This window comes from Ursus maritimus, unplaced genomic scaffold, assembly GCF_017311325.1.
Source record: "Ursus maritimus isolate PB19 unplaced genomic scaffold, ASM1731132v1 scaffold_8, whole genome shotgun sequence".
NCBI classification, from domain to species: Eukaryota; Metazoa; Chordata; class Mammalia; order Carnivora; family Ursidae; genus Ursus; species Ursus maritimus.
Window position 1 is genome coordinate 80,182,757 of NW_024426996.1, and position 19,708 is coordinate 80,202,464.

Below are 19,708 nucleotides of genomic sequence, written 5' to 3' on the forward strand. Positions count from 1 at the left end.
CAGTGGCAGTAGGTACACATAAATTCAAATTTATACTACAAGACTTTTGATGTACTTAAAATGCATTTCACAAAGAATGTAAAGTCAGAATATCTCTCCTTTTCTCTCTAATCCTGTTTCCTTCTTGTTTACTTCATTTTTGTCCTTGGCTGGTTTCATTCCTCTTATCTATGTCCCCTTGCTGTACTCTTGGTCATAGGCTCTACCTCTCGGGACCCTGGTAATTTAGTACCCATGAATGAGATGAAGAGCTTCTTCAGGATCTTTCTTTGGTTCAGTCATATCTCATTTCAGATCTTCATGTTAACTGTCTGTGACTCAGATAATTGGGATTAGATGAGGTCAAGAGGGTGGACCCCCACGACTGGGTTAGTGCCCTTGTGAGGGTCAAGAGAGAGCTTGCTTCCCCTCTCTGCTCTCCGCCACGTGAGGACAGGACTGTGGGAAATGCATTTCTGCTGTTTACAAGCTGCCCGGTTCAGGGTGCTGGGCAACAGCAGCCCAGATGGACTTAAGACAGCGTCCTGCTCATTGGTGGTTGTGCAACTATACTAAGAACATCATAAAGGTTATGACCGTGTCTTTGATTCGCTGCTAAAAGCTCCAGCCCAGGGAAGGGCCCTTCAATGGGCCTGGGGAGGAGGGTCAGGAAGACTTCTTGAAGATACCGGCTGGCTTTGACTGCTGTATTAATGAACAAGGTCGACATGGGGCATCATATTTCCTCTGCTGGGAGAGCTATGTTCTTTCCTGAGCAAAACCGCTAAAGTCCAGTTGTTTCCTTATTAGATGATCAACTGGAAATTCCACTTCCTATTTAAAACTGTGACTTAAGGAGATGCTGGGCCATGACCCAGGACAAGCAGAACCATGGCACCCCCAGCGCGCAGAGCAGGCCCTCCGCTGGGTTCCTGCTCCCACAGAGAAGGGGGGAATGTGTCCTAATGACAAAGCAGAGTGTTTGAAGAACTTCACTTACACTCAGCTGCCTGCAGGCAAGAGGAATAACACAAGGAAGCAGGAGAGAAAGGGGCGAGCGCCTGCTTGCGCAGAGGGCCATGGGCTCAACTCAGAGTCAGGATATCAGAGAAGCAAGTCTGGAGACTTCAAAGAATGAGCCAAAGGGAAATCTTTCTTATTGCACATGCCTCACTTTCTAGACAAGGGAGCACAGACCCAGGAGGGGAGGCGGCGATGTGATCACTTGCTGTGCCTGGGTCCCCGCGTCCTGACACTGCAGCTAAGGTGAGCACTGGCAGCAACCTCAAAATTAGTACCCTCACGGTTCAGCGAGAACCTAAGACAGGGCGAGCAAAGATGAGAGCACTCGCCGGGATTGGTAAGAACACAAGCAAACAGGGCTTCCAAAAACTGCTCGTTGTAGTAAATTCGTAATCACTTTTCTGAAGAGTCATTTGGCAGCATTCGCAAAAGCTGTAAGTACGCAAACCATGTGACTTAGTACATACATGGGAGTGCTGCCCTAGGGACATTACTAGATAAGCATTCAGGGACGGAGGCACCAAAATGTTCCGGAAGCAATATTAATATGATGAACAACATCAATGTCCAACCATAAGACTTTGGTAGGAACATCTGTACTTTCATATATTAGAATAATGCCAAGGAGCCATTAGAAATGTGTTCGGGAGGAGGTAGGGAAACTGGAACCCTGTGCCGTGTTGGTGGGAGCACAAGCTGGGGCAGCCGCTGTGGAAGACAGTGTGGCAGTTCCCCAAAAAACTAAGAGTGGAGCTCCCATACAACCCAGCGATCCCACTTCTGGGTGTTCACCTGAAGGAACTGGAAGCAGGATTCACAACAGCCAGGCACCCGTCAGCAGGTGGACGGAGAAACACCGTGTGGTCCGTCACACAACGGAATGTTAATCAGCCTTAAACAGGAAGGGAATCCTGACACCTGCTAGAACACGGATGACCCTTGAGGACATTATGCTGAGTGAAATAAGCCAGCCACGAAAGAAGAAATACTGTATGATTCCATTTATAGGAGGCTCCTAGGAGAGTCTAATTCAGAGAGACAGAAAGTGGACGGTGGGCCCCTGGGGCCGGGGAGAGAATGGACAGCTACTGTTTAGTGAGGACAGAGTGTCAGATTCACAAGATCAGTTCTCAAGACGGACGGTGGGGACGGCCGCACGGCAACAGGAATGTACGTAGTGCCACTGAACTGGACACTTAACAATGTTAAGAGGGTAAATTTTATGTATATTTTACCACAGGAAAAAAAGAAAGAAAAAGAAACACTTTGTTTCTAATGAAACTGTTCAACAAGAGAAAAATCTAGTTTTTGGTGAAACTAACAGGGAATTGTTAGACATTTTTGGTGGGAAAGGAAATCTTTTAAAATTTTCAGAAGGGCAATTTGTTCACATCGGTATATAATATATATTCTTTTAAAATGCCCACACATCTTTTTTGGAATGTAATTGTGCTTTATTTAGGGAAAACAAATAATTTTCACAATGCGATGTTTATTTTTATCTTAATAATACACAGACATGGTCAAAAGAACAAGTCAGACACAGTGCTTACAAAGAAAACAGCACTCCTCCGGCCCACTGCTGCCCATCCCAGGGGAAACACTTGCCAGACAGAGCCATTTGTAATCCCTTTAGCTCTTTCTTATACGGGTTACACCAGCTGTTCATACACTTCATTTTTTTTAAAGATTTCATTTATTTTGCAAGAGCAAAAGAGATCACAGAGGGAGAGGGGGAAGCAGGCTCCCTGTTGAGCAGAGAGCCCGACATGGGGCTCGATCCCAGGATCCTGAGATCATGACCTGAGCCGAAGGCAGACGCTCAACTGCTGAGCCACCCAGGCGCCCCGGATTTCTGTTTTCTCTAAACCGTCCTGCATTGTTTATGAGGAGCATACGTTACTTTTCCACAATTACTAACAGATCTACTGAGCGGGTAGCACAGACCAAACGCTCCACTAAACGCCTTACAAAGGCCTTGGGTCTCCATCCCCCACCTCCTGCTGTCTTCAAACCGAGATGAGGGCCGCCATCTGAACAGAAGCCATCCCTAAAATAAAGGCCCCGGACCCCAAGGTAACTCCTCCCTCCCCCCACGTCGGTACAGAGCAAGCGCCCTTGGCCCTCCGAATCGCTGCTGTGCCCCAGACTGCCGTGAACATGCACACAGTTGAACCGGCACTCCGGGAAGCGCCGGGTGGCGGGGTCTCCATATCCAGACCAAGTCCTTGCTGTTTGGTGAAAAGTCACTGAGGTCTGGCCCCCGGCTTCTCACCCAGCCCCTGCCGCAGGCCTCATGCATGCGGATACGGGAGGAAGCCCCAGTTCTGCACCTCGGGGCCCCCGGTCAGCCAGCAACACCGCCGCCTCGCCGCAGAATCTGCATGCCCCCCTCCCATCTTCACAAGGCCCGTGGGCGCCAAGTAACAGAGCCCACGTTCCCACCATGCGGAAGGGGCTCCACCTTCCTCTGTGGGCAGTCCTGGCGGAGGGAAAGAGTTCCTGACCTTGGAATCCCAGCATCCCTTAGCCTGTGTGGGAAGCCAGCTCCTACACTAAGTGCCAACCGGTGCCGTGGAGGGGCTCCTCGCCTACAACCGAAGCACAGGCGTCTCCCAGCTGCACCGCACAGTCCTGGAGACTCCCAGGCTGCCGCAGTTGGGGGAGCAGCCGCCCACGGCCAAGCCCTGGCCCGGGGGACCTGCACACACCCTCTTCCAGAGCGTGCACAGGAGTGCCACGAAGACACGCACACAGGACCGTGCACACCTCACACAGGAGAATCTTGGCAAGTGAGTGGATGTCAGTGTGGACGCAAACGGGCAAAGACCTTCCAGGGAAAGCAGGGTCCCACCTGCCTCCCGCCTCAGTGGGCACTGGAGGACACTCTGGGCTTGAGCAACAGGACCCTTGGCTCTGGACACTGCTGGGCTGATGCCCAAGCCCACTCTTCCGCCCTCTCTGTGGGCACACGTGGCACTTGAGCCCCCGCCACAAGATGTCCACACCAGGGGCTTCTGGGCATCGGGGCAGTCCTCAAGTGCCTTTTTATTCAACCCGGCTTTGGTGAAAACACAACTCAGGTATGGATATAGAGAAATCCGCAGACGCATACGGCTCATGTTAAGCTACGTCACTTGTTTATTGCGGCTCGCAGACGGGATGGAACGCTGAGCACAGGCTCCTTGGCGCTGGGGTCGGGCTCTGCAGTGAGTGGTCACAGACTTGTGGGCAGCTCCTCCTTCTCGCTGGGGCCACCGCTAATGCAGCCCTGCAACACGGCAGAGCGGCGGGGTCAGTCACTTACCTAACGCACGCCCACCCCACTCTCCTGTGGTGCACACAAGCGTTTACAAGCACAGGGCCGGGGCACTGACTTTAAGGCTGAATCCCACACTTCTTCTTACTCCCCTCACGGTACGGAGGATGCTCAGTTCACACACACACACACACACACACACAGCATCTCAGGTTCGCTTTCTCTGTTGCACACTCAATGCAATTACATGACCCGAGCTGAGCGCTGCAAGGGAACGAGGCCCGGGCTCCTCCTGTCAGCACCATGGTAGCACAGAGCAGCCCATCCTGCACTGTGACGTCCACGGCTGCAGTGTCCCTGACCGGCTCCCCCTGCTCAGGGTGGGCTGGCGTGTGGAGCATGTCCAGGCAGGACTTCCTGCACATGGAGAGACTGGCTGCCTGGGAGACCCATGGCACTAATCCATACCTGTCCCCCGTTCTCCGAGGAAAGGTGGTCCTGGTGGACACGCCCTGACAGAACTTTCCCACCTAAGGCTTGTTTTTCATGCTGAGCAAAGAGGGACTTAAATGTTAGTGGACAACCTCTGAATAAAGTCTTCGCGAACGTACAGGGTACAAAGCAGGGCGATGCCTTGGTCCAAGGAGAAAACCTTCACTAGGAAAAACATCCTTAGTATCATGCTACCCCAGGGAGTCTGTCGGCGCCGCTCTCCCACGTCCCGTACGAGAGCAGGCCCTGGAGGGACCCGCGGCCACGTCGGAGTGGGGACGGCGATCTACATGACTAGCTGCTCCACGACCTGACGCTCGGTTGCGAGCGAGCTCACGCACCGCCTCACTGAGGGAGGGTCTGGGCCGCCTGCCGGTGAGCCTTTTTTCCTTTGTGCGTCAGAACAGAGTCTTCACACCAACAGCAAACGACATAGTGAGGATTTTTCTGGTGGGGCTCAAATCGCACCATAGGGCTAGAGCTCTTAAATTACGTGAAATGTCTTAATAAGAAAGCTGAGAAAAGAAAGTTTTTACCTTGGTGAAATATTTCTTTTCTTTTAACACATCCCATTAAAAAAAAAAACACCCAAAATAACAAAATGCTTGTTACCCTTACCCCTCTCCTGAAGAGTCTGTAGAAGAAGCCTCTCTTTGGTTTGGGAACCGGGTGATACATTTTCTCTTCTACATTCAACACCATGTTTTCTTCAGGCTCATCTTCATTGATGTCCTTAAAACAACCCGATTCGATCATCTGTGTCCACACAAGAGCAGGACAGAAAAGGGGAGAGACATCACGAGGTCGGTCAGCCATTTCCTGCCCGACACCCAGCTCGGCACACGAGGGCCACTCCCGTTCCCATGCTTGGGGCAGGGAATGCAGCCTCTTCTTCCTCCCTGTGAGTGCACCCCCCAGAGCAGGTAAGGACTGGGTACCGGCCAGGCCCGCTTTGAAAGTGGGACCCAGGGTGGTGAACTGTCCCCCTCCTGTGCAGGCACCAGGGCAGCTGCCTTGCATAATCTTACCTACACACACACACACCGACACATGCACACATGCATGCACGCACGCACGCACACAGACACACACACGCATGCATGCACAGAGACACATGCGCACACAGACACACACATGCACACACACGCACATGCACGCACGCACACAGACACACACATGCATGCATGCACAGAGACACATGCACACACAGACACACATGCACACACACGCACATGCACACAGACACACATGCACACACGCACACATGCACACAGACACACATGCACACACACACAGACACAGACACACATGCACACACACGCACACGGGCAGGATTTTTTTCTCCTGGTGCTGTACCCAGTACAAACAGGCAGTACCTCGTTCTGCCAGGGGATGGAGACACAGCCCGTAGCAAACTGACTGTAGAATGTGTCGTCTGCGGTGTCCAGGTAGACCCCTCTCACCGTGGAGAACTGCTCGATGTCCACGACGTCCTTACAGTAAATGGCGTGCGGCTGTGCACCAACAACAAAGAGGCGTTGGCTCTGGGATTACTGGAGTCATTCTTAGTCTCCTTAATTACTAAGAATGCAGCGCGTGTGAAATCGATGCATTCACACTGTATTTGAAGCCTTTTCCTCCCTCTTGGGAGCTCTTCTCTGTCACAGACCCCGTGGATGCCCTCTGTTCTGCAAACCTCCCGAGGGCCCCACCCTTCCCTTTCCTGCGGTGGAAAATGGGTGACAGGCAGAGGCGGGATGGAAGGCCATGGAACCCTTGGCCTCCTCCTTGTGAAGTGCCCCACGCAGAGTCTAGGTGAAAAAGGGCAGGTCCCGCTTCTTGATCTGTCAGAGCTCATCTAGTGGCCTCCAGCTGCCCCTCCTCTGGGACAGGAGCCCCAGCCTGCTGCCCTTCGGGGGGCAAGCCAGCAGGGCGCGTCTGGGCCTGGGCCGTGGCCTCCTCCAGTGCAGCCACCTGAGCTCCTGGAAATCAGGAACGTAAACACGGGAGTCTAGCTACCGGCCAAACCATGATCGTGCAAGACGCCGGTAGTTCTGAGAACCGCCCTACCCGCGGGCGGGAACCTGCATGATCTAACAAGGGCCATTCAAAAGGCCGCTGGTCTGCAACCTCAGAGCAGCCACTACCCATTCAGTCCCCACACAGCGGGGCCATGGAAGCAAGTGGGGGCCCCACTCAGAAGACAGTCCAGGGGAAGTCTGGTGAGGACTGAGCCCAGGCTGAAGGCCCAGAACCCTGTCCTGCCCACCCCCCCGGACAAGACTGCCTGACCGTTACCACGGGACTCCCCCGTCAGCGGGCCCTCACAATTCCTCTGGTTACATTCAGTAGAATACCCAGAAAGTCAGCCCCGGAGCCTCGACCTGGCAGGCCCTGCCCCAGGCCTCTGAACACAGCAAGGGGAGTCATCGCCGCTTCCTGGAGAAGACTGCCTTCCCTGCTCCTTTCACACCTGATGGCCCACGTCAAGTCCCTGGGGTGCACATCCCTGTCCAGTGGTTCGCTCCGTTCGTCATTTGTTCCGCTGCCCACATTTGCGGGCTGGCGCAAGCGACACGGGGCAAGACCTTGCTTTCTTGTGCTCCCTGGGGTCCTAACACCTCCATCTGTGTCTAGCAGGTGGTAGGCACTCAGTAAATATGCAATGTGTGAACTCACTCAAAGAAAGGAGCTACTACTACAACATACTGGAATATAAAAACATAGTAAGTCCTGACTTGTACAACTAAAAATGTTTCAATTGTACACCTCAGTTCCATCATGTCCTGCAGAATTATCTCCACATTTCTGTTAAGGACAGACTGCTGTCCGTTCATTTCTGCTTTCCTCAGCATGGATTTCCTGCCTGCGGGTGTTCCCACCAAGGACTGACCCAAGCCGGGCCCTGTGCTAAGCGCGCGGACCTGGCCCCTGAGTAGGCCTCCACGGTAGGCTCACAGGAGGATCAGGTGACCTCCAGGGCTCCCTGCAGGCGGCATGGAGCCAGGACCTTGGAGACACAGAGAGCGGAAGGGCTTCCCAGACTACAGAGGTGGGTGTGCTGGCACTGACACAAGAAAGGGGATGCTGTCACATGGAAGGCCTTGCAGGGCCCGCTGAGGAGGCGGTGGGGTGGTGCCGGGGCTCCGAGCAGGGCAGAGCCAGGGTTGGCTGCCAGGAAGGCCCATGGGGACCTGTGAGGACAGTGTGGTAAGGGGCCAGGTGCTGGGAGGGGGCACCCGAGGAGAAGCACAGCCAGGTGGCACCAGTGGCCCTGCATCTGCTAGAAAGTCACGGGGTTCTGTGGATCCATTTTCTTGAACACCCTGCTCCTGTCTGGGCAACGTACTTACATCAGGACAGAAAGGTGGATCTAATATATTTGCTTCCAGCCTCTTGAAGTTAATATCCTTGAACACGGGGTGAGCTTTCACTTCCACTGCTCCGGCCTTGCTGCCCAGCCGCTGTTTGGGATTCTTGGTGAGTAACTATGCAAAAGGCAGAAACGGAGTCAATTTAAGCTTTTAGGATAGAAGAGAGAACTCGGAAAGTCTCCATAATAATAAGCAAAAAATCAGGGGTGGCAAAGAGCACCTCCATCCAAACAAAGTTACTCAAATTTCAAAGTTTCGCCCAAACCTCCTTAATTCAGATTTCACGAATTTAGAAGAGACGATGCTTCAAAAAGGAGTGGAACTAATATAACAGCCTTTGAGCTACCAGCAAGTAAAGGTTGGCTAAGTAAATCCTTAAGGAAAAAGTTTTAGCCATGTAAAAATTAGGGGACTCTTTTAAAAGAAACAGGAACTGTCAAGAACTTCACAGACACCATTCTAATGTTATGTTTATAAATAGAGACTATTTTAATCTATCCATTAAATAGATCACTAAGGAGCTCATATGAGGCAAAAATTCGGCAAACCAAATTCTAGAAATTGTATATTCTTAAAATGAACAGACAGCATCTCTTTCAAAAGTATTCCTTACTCATATATTCATAATTTTCACCAAATAGGGCCTCATCCACAGTTATCATCAGTCAGAAAGGCTTGGCTGTGCTCAAAGCAACACGGGACAGGTCAGGCTCTAAAGCAGGGCCAGGCCTGACCTCGCCAAGGTTTCAGCACAGCACAGCACAGCCCGGCCCATGCTGCTGCGCCCTGGGGGTGGAGCGCGACAGTGGTGCGAGGGACCAGCAAAGCCTAAGCACCTGGCCCCTCACGGAGAAGTCTGCTGACCCTGGCCTCATCTCGCAGCCCGCACCCACCGCTTTTCTGAAGAGTAACCAAATTCCCAGGCAAAGAGCCGAGCACATTCCGCGCCTGGCGTGTGTGCACCGGCCCGCACACCCCTGCAGCCTTCACTGCGTAGACTCAAAGCAGCACACACCCCCTTGCTCACCGTCTCACGGCCTGCACACGCACTACATCCTCTGTCTAGAAGACCCTTTGTCTGGCTGAGCCGGGCTCCAGCTTCCTACCTCGGAGCATGCTCCCTTAGGACACCCGTCCCTCCTGGTGTGACGCCATCACTTGGGGACATGCTCAGGGCCAGTCCCTCCTGCTGGACCCACACCTGCAGAGGTAGGGCCGTGGGAACTCCCACTCGCTGCTGTAGCCCCCGCACCTCGCCAGGGCGAGGGCTCAACAAGATTTGCTCAGGGCAGTTATTCTTGGCATGCTTTGCTCATTAAAAACAGATCTGAAAAGTCCCAGCGTCTCAGAGGTTCCAGGACTCCATCATCAAGCCTGCTGCTGACACACACCGGTCAGATGGCCGTGGACTTGTGGTCAGAAGGCCTGGGTTCAAGCTTGCCCACTGACATCCCGTTATGGGATATCACAAAAATCAAATTCTTAGGGGCGCCTGGGTGGCTCAGTCGGTTAAGCTGCCAACGCTTGATTTCAGCTCAGGTCGTGTTCTCAGGGTCGGGGGTTCCGTGCTCAGCAGGGAGTCCTGCTCCCTCAGCCCCTCCCCCCACACAAGTGCTCACCCGCGCGCTCTCTCTCTCTCTAAAATAAATAAATAAAATCTTTTAAAAAAATCAAACTCTTAATCTTTCAACTGTGAGGCTAAGAAACAAACTGAGGGCTTCAGAGGGGAGGGCGTGGGGGAATGGGATAGGCTGGTGATGGGTATTAAGGAGAGCACGTATTGCGTGGTGCACTGGGTGTTATACGCAGCTAATGAATCATCCAACTTTACATCAAAAACCAGGGATGTACTGTATGGTGACTAACATAATATAATAAAAAATATTATTATAAAAAAACAAAACAAACAAACAAACAAAAAAAAAACTGTGAGGCTAAGAAAAACCCCTTAGAAGTCCACTCTTAGGGTCAAAGGAGGCAATACATTATAGAGCTTTGGAAACTACAGACAGGTGTCCACATGTCAGGCGCCACTCTGGCCACCTGTTTGGGTCGGTGTGAAAAGCCACTTGCTCTGTCCTACACAAGTGCCACGCTCTGACCTCACGCCACATCTGCATGCTCACTCGGCATGGCTGCAGCGTGCTGGGAGCAGGTGCTGGGCAGAGGAGAGGCAGAGAGGGGGAGGAGCCATGCACAGGCCTGCAGCGCCCCCTCTGCAAGTGCACTGGGCACAGGGCCCGGCCCACCGTCCCTGTCCCCAGGTGCTGTCCTCTCCAAATGCCCCCTGCCTCCTGAGATGCCCTCTCCTCCAGTCCCCATCTGCTGGGGTTAAACCCACTCTCCAAGAGCCAGCTGTCTCCGCTCACAGGAGCTACTGAGGATTTGTGTGTCACTAGGCACGTCACACGCACTCCTACATCGCCCCTTCCCAGCGAGCCTGTGAAGGTCAGGTTATCACCATGCAAACGTCATAGACGAGAGACCAGAGGCCAGACAGGGAAGCCTGGTGTAGGGAGCTGAGATGTGGCCCCCAGCACAACCTGCAAGCCAGAGATCGGAGTCCCAACCCTAGTTCTCACTCAGGCACCGCCTGCCTTCCCCAGCACCCCTGCCTTCCCCAGCACCCCTTCTCCATCCTGAAAACCCTTGAGCCCTTGTTTCTCTCATTTATGGCACCCATCAAATTCTGCTTTTTCACCATAGTTATTTTTCATATTTGTTCTAGGCCTGCCATTAATCTGTGAGCTCCTTAGGGGCAGGCTGTACTTCCAACATATATCTTTATATTCCTGCAGCCCTTATCCGAGTGCCTGGTGGGTGGCAAGCACCGGTCAGATAGCAGCTCAGCCAGAATGCTATTAAACCTGGAGGAGCTGGCTAACCACCGCCAGCTCCACGTGGAACGAGCTGGCGGGAAGGAAGGCCAGCGTGGTCCCCACTGCTTGTGACAGGCCACTAACACTCATCACTCCACATATGGCAACAACAGGGAAGGGGAAACAAAATCGCTATCTCCAACCACCAACAACTCATCCAAGTTACTGACGCTTTCAGTAACGGGTACGTGGCTGCTGGCTCCCACAGGCACCCAACTGAGGACCCACAGCCTGCCTCTCTGTCCGTCCCCACCCCCCACTCTCCCCCTCAACTCTTCATGACCAGCCAGTCCTGCTTTCCTCTCCGTGCGCTCCCAGACTCTCCAACTCTGGCGAGAGGGGCCATGGCTCCAACAAGCCGTGCTCACACCTTTGCCTCCAGACTCATGACTCTGCCCTGAGACCCCCGTCCGCATCCTCCCATAACCCACTATGATTCCACCAACCATGGTTCAACCACTGCTCTGTCTGCCCCCAGCCCTGCAGTCTCTGTCCTCTTCTCTTCTCTCCACTGTGACACGCAGCCTCATGGGGCCCTTAACACATCCAGGAAAGTGGCAGACATGTGGCGGCCCATCAAGACCATGATCCCTGGCAGCCAGTTAAAGAGGAAAGAAATACGGGCAGACAGAAAAACCTCACTGTTCCTAAGAAACAAGCTTCTATTTGATCTTTAGTTTGACAGGAAATGAGTGACCTTGGTACCACTCTTCCCTCTCAGGGGCATCTTTTGAGAAATCAAACAAGGCACTGCTCTGCTTCGCTCCCATTGGTTGGAAGCCCAATCACGTCGTTTCCTAGGCAAGGCCCTGACTCACTGGTGGCTGTGTGGCAGGGCGACTGCTAGTGGAAACAACCCCAGTGAGCTAGGGCTTCCACCCCAACCTCCCCAGAGCTCGACCCACCATCTGGCAGACGGACTTGGCGTCCTCCGAAAACTTCTCTGAATACTGCTCGGTGTCCTTCCTCACTCTTCGGTCCACCTCCTCTCGCTTGACTTTCTCTTTGAATTTTCTGAATGGAGAATGTCCCTCAATCATTTCATATATCAGACAGCCAAGTCCCCACCAATCAGGACTAAATGTATAGTTTTCATTATTGATAACTTCAGGAGCTACATAACAAATACAGGGAAATTTAAATTAAATTTTGGTTTTAAATTTTCTTGTAATTAATTCCAAATAACACATTATAAACTTAATGTTTGTTACAACATGAACCCTGGAAATGTGTTAAGGGGCAGAAGACAGACACAGAAGGCCCAAGAGTGTGGATCCTATTTACATGAAGCAGGCAGAAGAGACAAGTCGTAGAGACACAGAGCAGGCGAGCGGCTGCAGGGCCGGGGCCGGAGGGGATGCTCATGGGCCCGGGGTCTCTTTCTGGTAGTGGTGGTTGCACAGCTCTGTGTGCGTGCGGAAATCCACTCCAGTATACACTTCTGAGTGGTGGATTTCATGGTATGTGACTTATATTTCAACAAACGGGTTATTGGAAATAGTCTGTGCTATCCCCTGGGCATGAAATGAGCAGCACACGTGGGGAACCGGTGCTGTAGGGCAGACCCTGCCTCCTGAGCAGGGTGCTCCCTCAGACACGCAGAGCCACACCCACGGGTGCCCCGAGGGCACTGACCCTCTACAGCAGCTGACTGAAGACACAGTGGGGCATGGGATGTTCCTGCAGGACTCTGCGGAGGCCCTCGGGTTCCCTCATGTCAGAGGCCATGCCTGGGTCAGGCTGGCACCGCCGGGCTGGGAGCTGAGCCCAGGCCAGGGCCTCCCAGGCACAGAGGCTTTGCAATAACCAGGGGAACACGAGTTCGAAAGGGCCCAGAGAGGCCAGTGTGCCCAGGATGGTGGCAGCAGCAGAGTGTGGGCCCCGTCCTGCCCTGATTCTGCCCTCACTCAGCTGCATGACCTCTGCCGGCCTCACACCTGGTCTAAGACAGGAGGGCAGCCAGGAGGACTCCCCTGCAGGGTCAGCACTGGCCGGGCACAGACTTCCAACACTACCCGTGCTCCCTCCAAGTGGCTTAGAACTTCTCTGTGTTGTGAGGACGCGGGCGTCCAGACAGAAAGCACAAGGATCTGGAAGCAGCCTTTCACATACCCATGTAGCCGACGGTCCCCACTCTTCCTCGGATGGTCCCCCCTTCCGGGATCTCCGTGGCTAAACCCAGGTCTGAGATCCGGATGTGCCCTGTGTGTGTTCAAACACATTACAAACCACAGGCGGCATGCTGACATATTCATGACAATAAACAGTGGGGAAAAAATCTAAAATTACATCTAACTTCTCCACATCTAGTAAAATACTATGCAGAACATTTGGTTCCACTAACACAACAGGAAATTGGAGTTATAGCTAGCTACTAATCAGAAAGCCCTTTAACCACAGACAACCACTTAATACGATAGAAGCACTGTGTTTTTTATTTAATTTCCTATAACTACCAGATCCATAAACACAACTATAACGAACAGTATATGAACTACACAAGAGAAAACGAACACGTTTTGTCAGAATACCAGTAGGCTTATATACAGGAACAACAACAGGCAAATAATAGGAGTTTTTCTCTGAAGAACAAATTGTAATAGCAAAATAAATAAAATCAAGGAAACTCAAGAGACTATGTTGTGTGTTAATGCCTTTATATAGAAAGATTTACATAGTTATTAAACTCAGTATGAAAATAACAATTTATAGAAAACTTTCTTTTGAGAGTCTACTAAGATAAACCAGCCCTGGAGGCAGACGCCCCACTCACCTTGTTGGCCGTGTGTCTCCAGCTCCTGATAGTGTACCTGCATATAGTAGGTGCTCAATAAATACGATCAACGAAATGAATGAACCAACCAATAAGCATGTGCTCAACACTGAAAATCCACCACATGCCCTTGCGGCACTGAATTAGCTTTAACACAGACTGCATCATGCCTTAGATGGGAAAATGGGCGTTCCCCTAGCACGCCAGCACTGTGAGTCACGTTACTCCCCGCAGCGCACCCGCACTGGGGGAGGTGGGAGGCTGGAGCCACGCAGCCTGGGGTTGAGTCCCCTCTCTGCCTCTGGTTTGAGTTCCCTCATCAGTGTGACTCAGTTTTCTGCTTTTGTACAGGAAGATTTCCTCAATAAGGCAGCTTTTATATATTTCATGTTTAAGTAGAGTACTGGCATGTTGTAAAATTTTAAGTATCCTTTCTTATTTTTCTTTTAAAAAGTGATTTTTTTCCAAGGAGAAATGAAAAGCCAAACTGCCGACAAATGGATGAAGACTCAGTTTGAGAACCCAGTCTGTCGGTGGGGCCACAGGGAAGCAGGTGCACGCGTGCCCTACTAGTGCTCACACAGACCAGCACAGCTCTGCCGCAGGGAACTGGCAACGTCTGAGAAACTGCACATGAACCTCTTCTCCAGCCTCACACCCCCCCCAGGGGCCCATCCCAAGGACACACTGGAAAAAGCAGGAAATGACATGCCCACAGGGTTGGGCACTGCAGCACTAATGACAGAGAGCTGGGAGCAGCCGGTTACTGGGCAGCGTGGACCGGGCAGACCGAGCCAGTCCATCCACAGGCAGCCAGATGAAGAAATAAGGAAGATCTCCATTTAGTGTTGTAGAGCAGTCTATGTTACATATTTAAAAAGCAGAGAAAAATACTGTAATCATATTAATGTCATTAGGAACTAATGTTTTCAGCAATAGGAGAAAAAAACCCACAAATGTGAAATGAAGAAGTAAAATGAGAATTAGAAATATCAATATGAATCCATGATGGATATTTTCTTTTAAAACAAGAACAGATGTGTTCTCTCCCAAAAAGGGCCTGGGAAGAATGACCAGCAGGGCAGCAAGGGCACCTGGCTCCCACACTGAGATCTCCACACAGAGGATCAGGCCCCTTGGAGACAGGGTCGACTCCAGGTCTCAGTTAGCACACATGCAAGGTCATCCTGGAACATCTTCAATAAGAAATAATAGCAGAAAACAAGGAAATCATTAGAGGCTACTGGGCATCCGCTGGCCAAAGAAGGGACAAAAAAATCATAAAGAATGATTACTCCAATGGATTAAACCCTATCAAAGTGTTAAAATTCATACATTCATTAATGATACCAAAACAGAATAAAATGAAAACTTCCTTGATCATCTTAGAGAACGATAGAGAGCTAACACGATCTCCTGAAAAGTAGAAATAAAAGGAAGCATTCATGTATTTCACCTGCTTTTCCTGAACAAACAGGTAGACAAGGTTCTTTTTTACAGGTGCATCTCAACAATTAAGTGCACCAGGAATGACAGAATTAGAATGCCGTCACTTTACAGCCCCAATGAAATGCTGTATCTTGACATTGATCCTTCATCCATTAAGTGAAAAATTGGTGGGAAATGGATAATGGAGAGATCAGGCTGACCAAGGTGTGAAACCACTCATCACTGTGAACATCATAAAGGAGAGACACTCAGTCCTCACATGCCTCCTGATGTCATACAACAGGAAGGACACACCAAGTATGCCACCAAAAATCAAACCTGGACCAATTCCAGACTCCAGATCTAACCGCTGGCTTACAGGAAGAATAGGGGAGGCAAGCAACATGTTAAATCCAGCCAAATCCACAACCCGGGAACTTCAATAGGACAAATGTCTGTTCTAGACTGCCAGGGCTGCCATAACCAAAGCACCACAGCTGGGAGCTGAACGGACGGATATTTATTTGCCCACAACCCCGGAGACTGGAAGTCCAAGATCCAGAGCCAGAGGGTGGGCCCCTCTGCCTGGTGTGTAGACGATGGCTCTCACCCTGTATTCACAGCCTCTTCCCTCTGTGCACGTCTGAGTCCTCATCTCCTCCTCTTGTAAGAACACCAGTCATATCCGATTAGGACTCTCCCTAGTGGCCTCATTCAGCTGTAATCACATCTTTAAAGACCTTCATCCAAACATGGTTGACACTTGAACACTATAGGTCGGAACTTCATGGGTGCACTTATACATGCGCTTTTTTTAGTACGGACAGCACTGGAAATGCATTTACACTTCCTTATGATTTTCTTTCTTATGATTTTCTTAACATTTTTGATTTCGACTCAGGTCATGATCTCAGGGTCGTGAGATGGAGCCCCATGTCAGGCTCCATGCTGAGTGCAGAGTCTGCTTAAGACTCTCTCTCTCTCAGGGCACCTGGGTGGCTCAGTCGTTAAGCGTCTGCCTGCGACTCAGGGTGTGATCCCAGGGTGCTAAGATCGAGCCCTGCATTGGGCTCCCTGCTCAGCGTGGTGGGGGGAGCCTGCTTCTCCCTCTCCCTCTCCCACTCCCCCTGCTGGTGTTCCCTCTCTCACTGGCTGTCTCTCTCTGTCAAATAAATACATAAAATCTTTAAAAAAAAAAAAAAAAGACTCTCTCTCTCTCTGCCCCTCCCCCTCTCCAGCTTGCTCTCTCTCTTAAAAAAAAAGAAAAAAGAAAAGTTATATGCAGATTTTTGACTGTGTGGGGAGTTGGTGCCCCTAATCCCTACATGGTTCAAAGGTCAGCTATACAGTCACATTCTGAGGTACTGGGGCTTAGGGCTTCATGACATGAATTTTAGAGGGACACAATTTGACCCCTAACACTGGTTTCAAAAACAAATAAATGATACAAAGAAGCAGGGAGGAGGAACCTATGAAATTTTAAAAACTCAACAAGATACCAACCAAATGTAATATGAACTTCATGCTATATTCAATACACAACTATAAAAACATTTATGAAATAATTAAGGAAAATTTAAAGCTGATAGGAGGGGCAGAAGGAGAGGGAGAGAGAGAATCTTAAGCAGGGGGGCGCCTGGGTGGCACAGAGGTTAAGCGTCTGCCTTCGGCTCAGGACGTGATCCCGGCGTTATGGGATCGAGCCCCACATCAGGCTCCTCCGCTATGAGCCTGCTTCTTCCTCCCCACTCCACCTGCTTGTGTTCCCTCTCTCGCTGGCTGTCTCTAACTCTGTCGAATAAATAAATAAAATCTTTAAAAAAAAAAAAAAAGAATCTTAAGCAGGCTCCACACTCAGCACAGAGCCCGATGTGGAGTTTGATCTCATGACCCTGAGATCATGACCTGAGCCAAAATCAAGAGTCGGATGCTTAACCAACTGAGCTACACGGGTGCCCCAAGGAATTGTTAAATACTTTTGGATGTAATAATACTTTTGGGTAATAATAGTATAACAAGTAATAGTTAAAAAAATAATATCCTTATCTTCAATATACATTTTATAGCTAGAAGAATATGATGTATAGGATTTCCTTTAAGATCATTGTCAATAATAAAATGCTACTAGTCTTTACAAAGATTCACTGCTTATCCTGCTTCTTAGGAATACACCTACTGCATAAAACTGAAGTCTCTTCTATAGAAAATATAGGCATGATAGAGTTTTCTTTTTTATCTCAACTACCGGTTAAATTTCACAAACCAAGTCCCTCTTATTACAAGTTTTCAAAAAAGAGGGCTGACATATTTAGGATGGACAAACAGTAAATGTACCTAACAACCTAGAATAGACGATAATCAGCTTTTTAAAATAATATTTCATTTATTTATTTGAGAGAGAGAGCAAGCACAGAGGAAAGCGAGGGGGACAAACCGACTACCTGCAGAGTGGAGAGATTGGCACAGGACTCCATCCCAGGCTGCTGAGATCATGACCTGAGCTGAAGGCAGACGCTTAATCAACTGAGCCACCCAGGTGTCCCTATTCAGCCTGTTTTAAATTTAAATTTTATTTTAATTCCAATATAGTTAACAGTGTTTTATTAGTTTCGGGTGTACAATATAGTGATTCAACACTTCCATATATCACTCGGTACTCATCACAGTAAGTGTCCTCTTCATGCCCTTCACTTGTTTCACCCATCCCCCCACCACCTCCCTCTGGTGACCATCAGTTTGTTCTCTGTAGTTAAGAGTCTGTTTCTTGGTTTCTCTTTTTTTCCCCCTTTGTTCATTTGTTTTGTTTCTTAAATTCCATGTATGAGTGAAATCATACGGTATTTGTCTTTCTCTAACTTATTTCGTTTAGCATTATACTCTCTAGATACATCCATGTTGTTGCAAATGGCAAGATTTCATTCTTTTAAGGCTGAATAATATTCCATTGTATATATGTATCACCTCTTCTTTATCCATCCATCAGTCGATGGACCCTTAGGCTGCTCCCATAGTTTGGCTGTTGTAAACAATGCTGCAATAAACATAGGGATGCGTGTGTCCCTTTGAATTAGTGTTCTCACATTCTTTGGGTAAATACCCAGTAGTGTGATTACTGGATCAAATGGTATTTCTATTTTTAATTTTTTGAGGAACCTCCATACTGTCTTCCACAGTGGCCACACCAGTTTGCATTCCCACCAATAGTGCCTGAGGGTTCCTTTTTCTCCACATCCTCACCAACACTCGTTCTTTCTTGTGTTGTTTTTAGCCATCTGACAGGTGTGAGGTGATGTCTCACCGTGATTTTTGATTTGCATTTCCCTGATGATAAGGGATGTTGAGCATCTTTTCATGTGTCTATTGGCCATCTGCATGTCTTCTTTGGAGAAACGTCTGTTCACGTCTTCTGCCTATTTCTAATTAGATTATTTGTCTCTTGGGTATTGAATTTTAGAAGTTCTTTATATATGTTGGGTACTAACCCTTTACTGGATGTGCCATTTGCAAATATCTCCTCCTATTCAGCAGATTGTCCTTTTGTTTTGTTGATTGTTTCTTTTGCTATGCAGAAAATTTTATTTTGATGTAATCCCAAGACATAATTTTTTCTTTTGTTTCCCTTGCCTCAGGAGGCATATCTTAAAAAAAAAAAAAAACAACATTGTTATGGCTAATGTCAGAGAAATTACTGCCTGTGCTCTCTTCTAGGACTTTTACGGTTTCAGGTCTCACATTTAGGCCCTTAATCTATTTTGAGTTTATTGCTGTGTATGGCATAAGAAAGTGGTCCAGTTTTCCCGACACCATTTGTAGAAGAGACTGTCTTTTTCCCATTGCATATTCTTGCCTCCTTCGTTGAAGATTAATTAAATAAACCCATATATAATTGTGGGTTTATTTATGGGTTTTCTACTCTGTTGATCTGTGTGTCTATTTTTGTGCCAGTACCATACTCTTTTGATCACTATGGATTTATAATATATCTTGAAATCTGGAATTGTGATACCTCCAGCTTTATTTTTCTTTTTCAAGATTGCTTTGGCTATTTGGGGTCTTTGTGGTTCCATATAAATTTTAAGATTATTTGTTCTAGTTCTGTGAAAAATGCTGTTGGTATTTTGATAGGGATTGCATTAAATCTGTAGATTGCTCGCAGTAGTTTAGACATTTTAATAATATCTGTTCTTCCAATCCATGAGCATGGAATATCTTTCCATCTGTTTGTATCATATTCAGTTTCTTTCACCAATGTTTTAAAATTTTCAGAGTAGGGCCTTTCACCTCCCTGGTTGAGCTTATTCCTAGGTATTTTATTATTTTTGGCATAATTACAAATAGAATTATTTTCTTAATTTTTCTTTCTACTGCTTCATTATTGGTGTATAGAAGTGCAACAGATTTCTGTACATTGATTTTGTATCCTGGAACCTTACTGAATTCATTTATCAGCTCTACTAGTTTTTTGGTGGAGTCCTTAGGGTTTTCTATATATAGCATCATG

General features: G+C 49.1%; 1 protein-coding gene across 12 annotated transcripts in view; it reads right to left on the bottom strand.

Moving 5' to 3' along the window:
* Nucleotides 1–2,434: 2,434 nt before the first annotated feature.
* The window catches only part of GRK4 (G protein-coupled receptor kinase 4), a 91,474-nt gene continuing 74,200 nt past the window's right edge, over nt 2,435–19,708 (bottom strand). For 10 of the 12 annotated variants that reach the window (XM_040625160.1, XM_040625154.1, XM_040625161.1 and 7 more), the window contains 8 exons: nt 14,547–14,639; nt 13,780–13,816; nt 13,119–13,208; nt 11,912–12,020; nt 8,107–8,241; nt 6,130–6,267; nt 5,372–5,509; nt 2,435–4,273 (listed from right to left, as the gene is read on the bottom strand). In XM_040625160.1, coding sequence (XP_040481094.1) covers nt 4,220–4,273; nt 5,372–5,509; nt 6,130–6,267; nt 8,107–8,241; nt 11,912–12,020; nt 13,119–13,208; nt 13,780–13,816; nt 14,547–14,639 — 794 coding nt within the window. In that variant the 3' untranslated portion in view covers nt 2,435–4,219. Of the gene's footprint in view, nt 4,274–5,371; nt 5,510–6,129; nt 6,268–8,106; nt 8,242–11,911; nt 12,121–13,118; nt 13,209–13,779; nt 13,817–14,546; nt 14,640–19,708 lie in introns of all 12 variants that reach the window. The other 2 variants (XM_040625152.1, XM_040625151.1) reach the window with 2 other exon arrangements.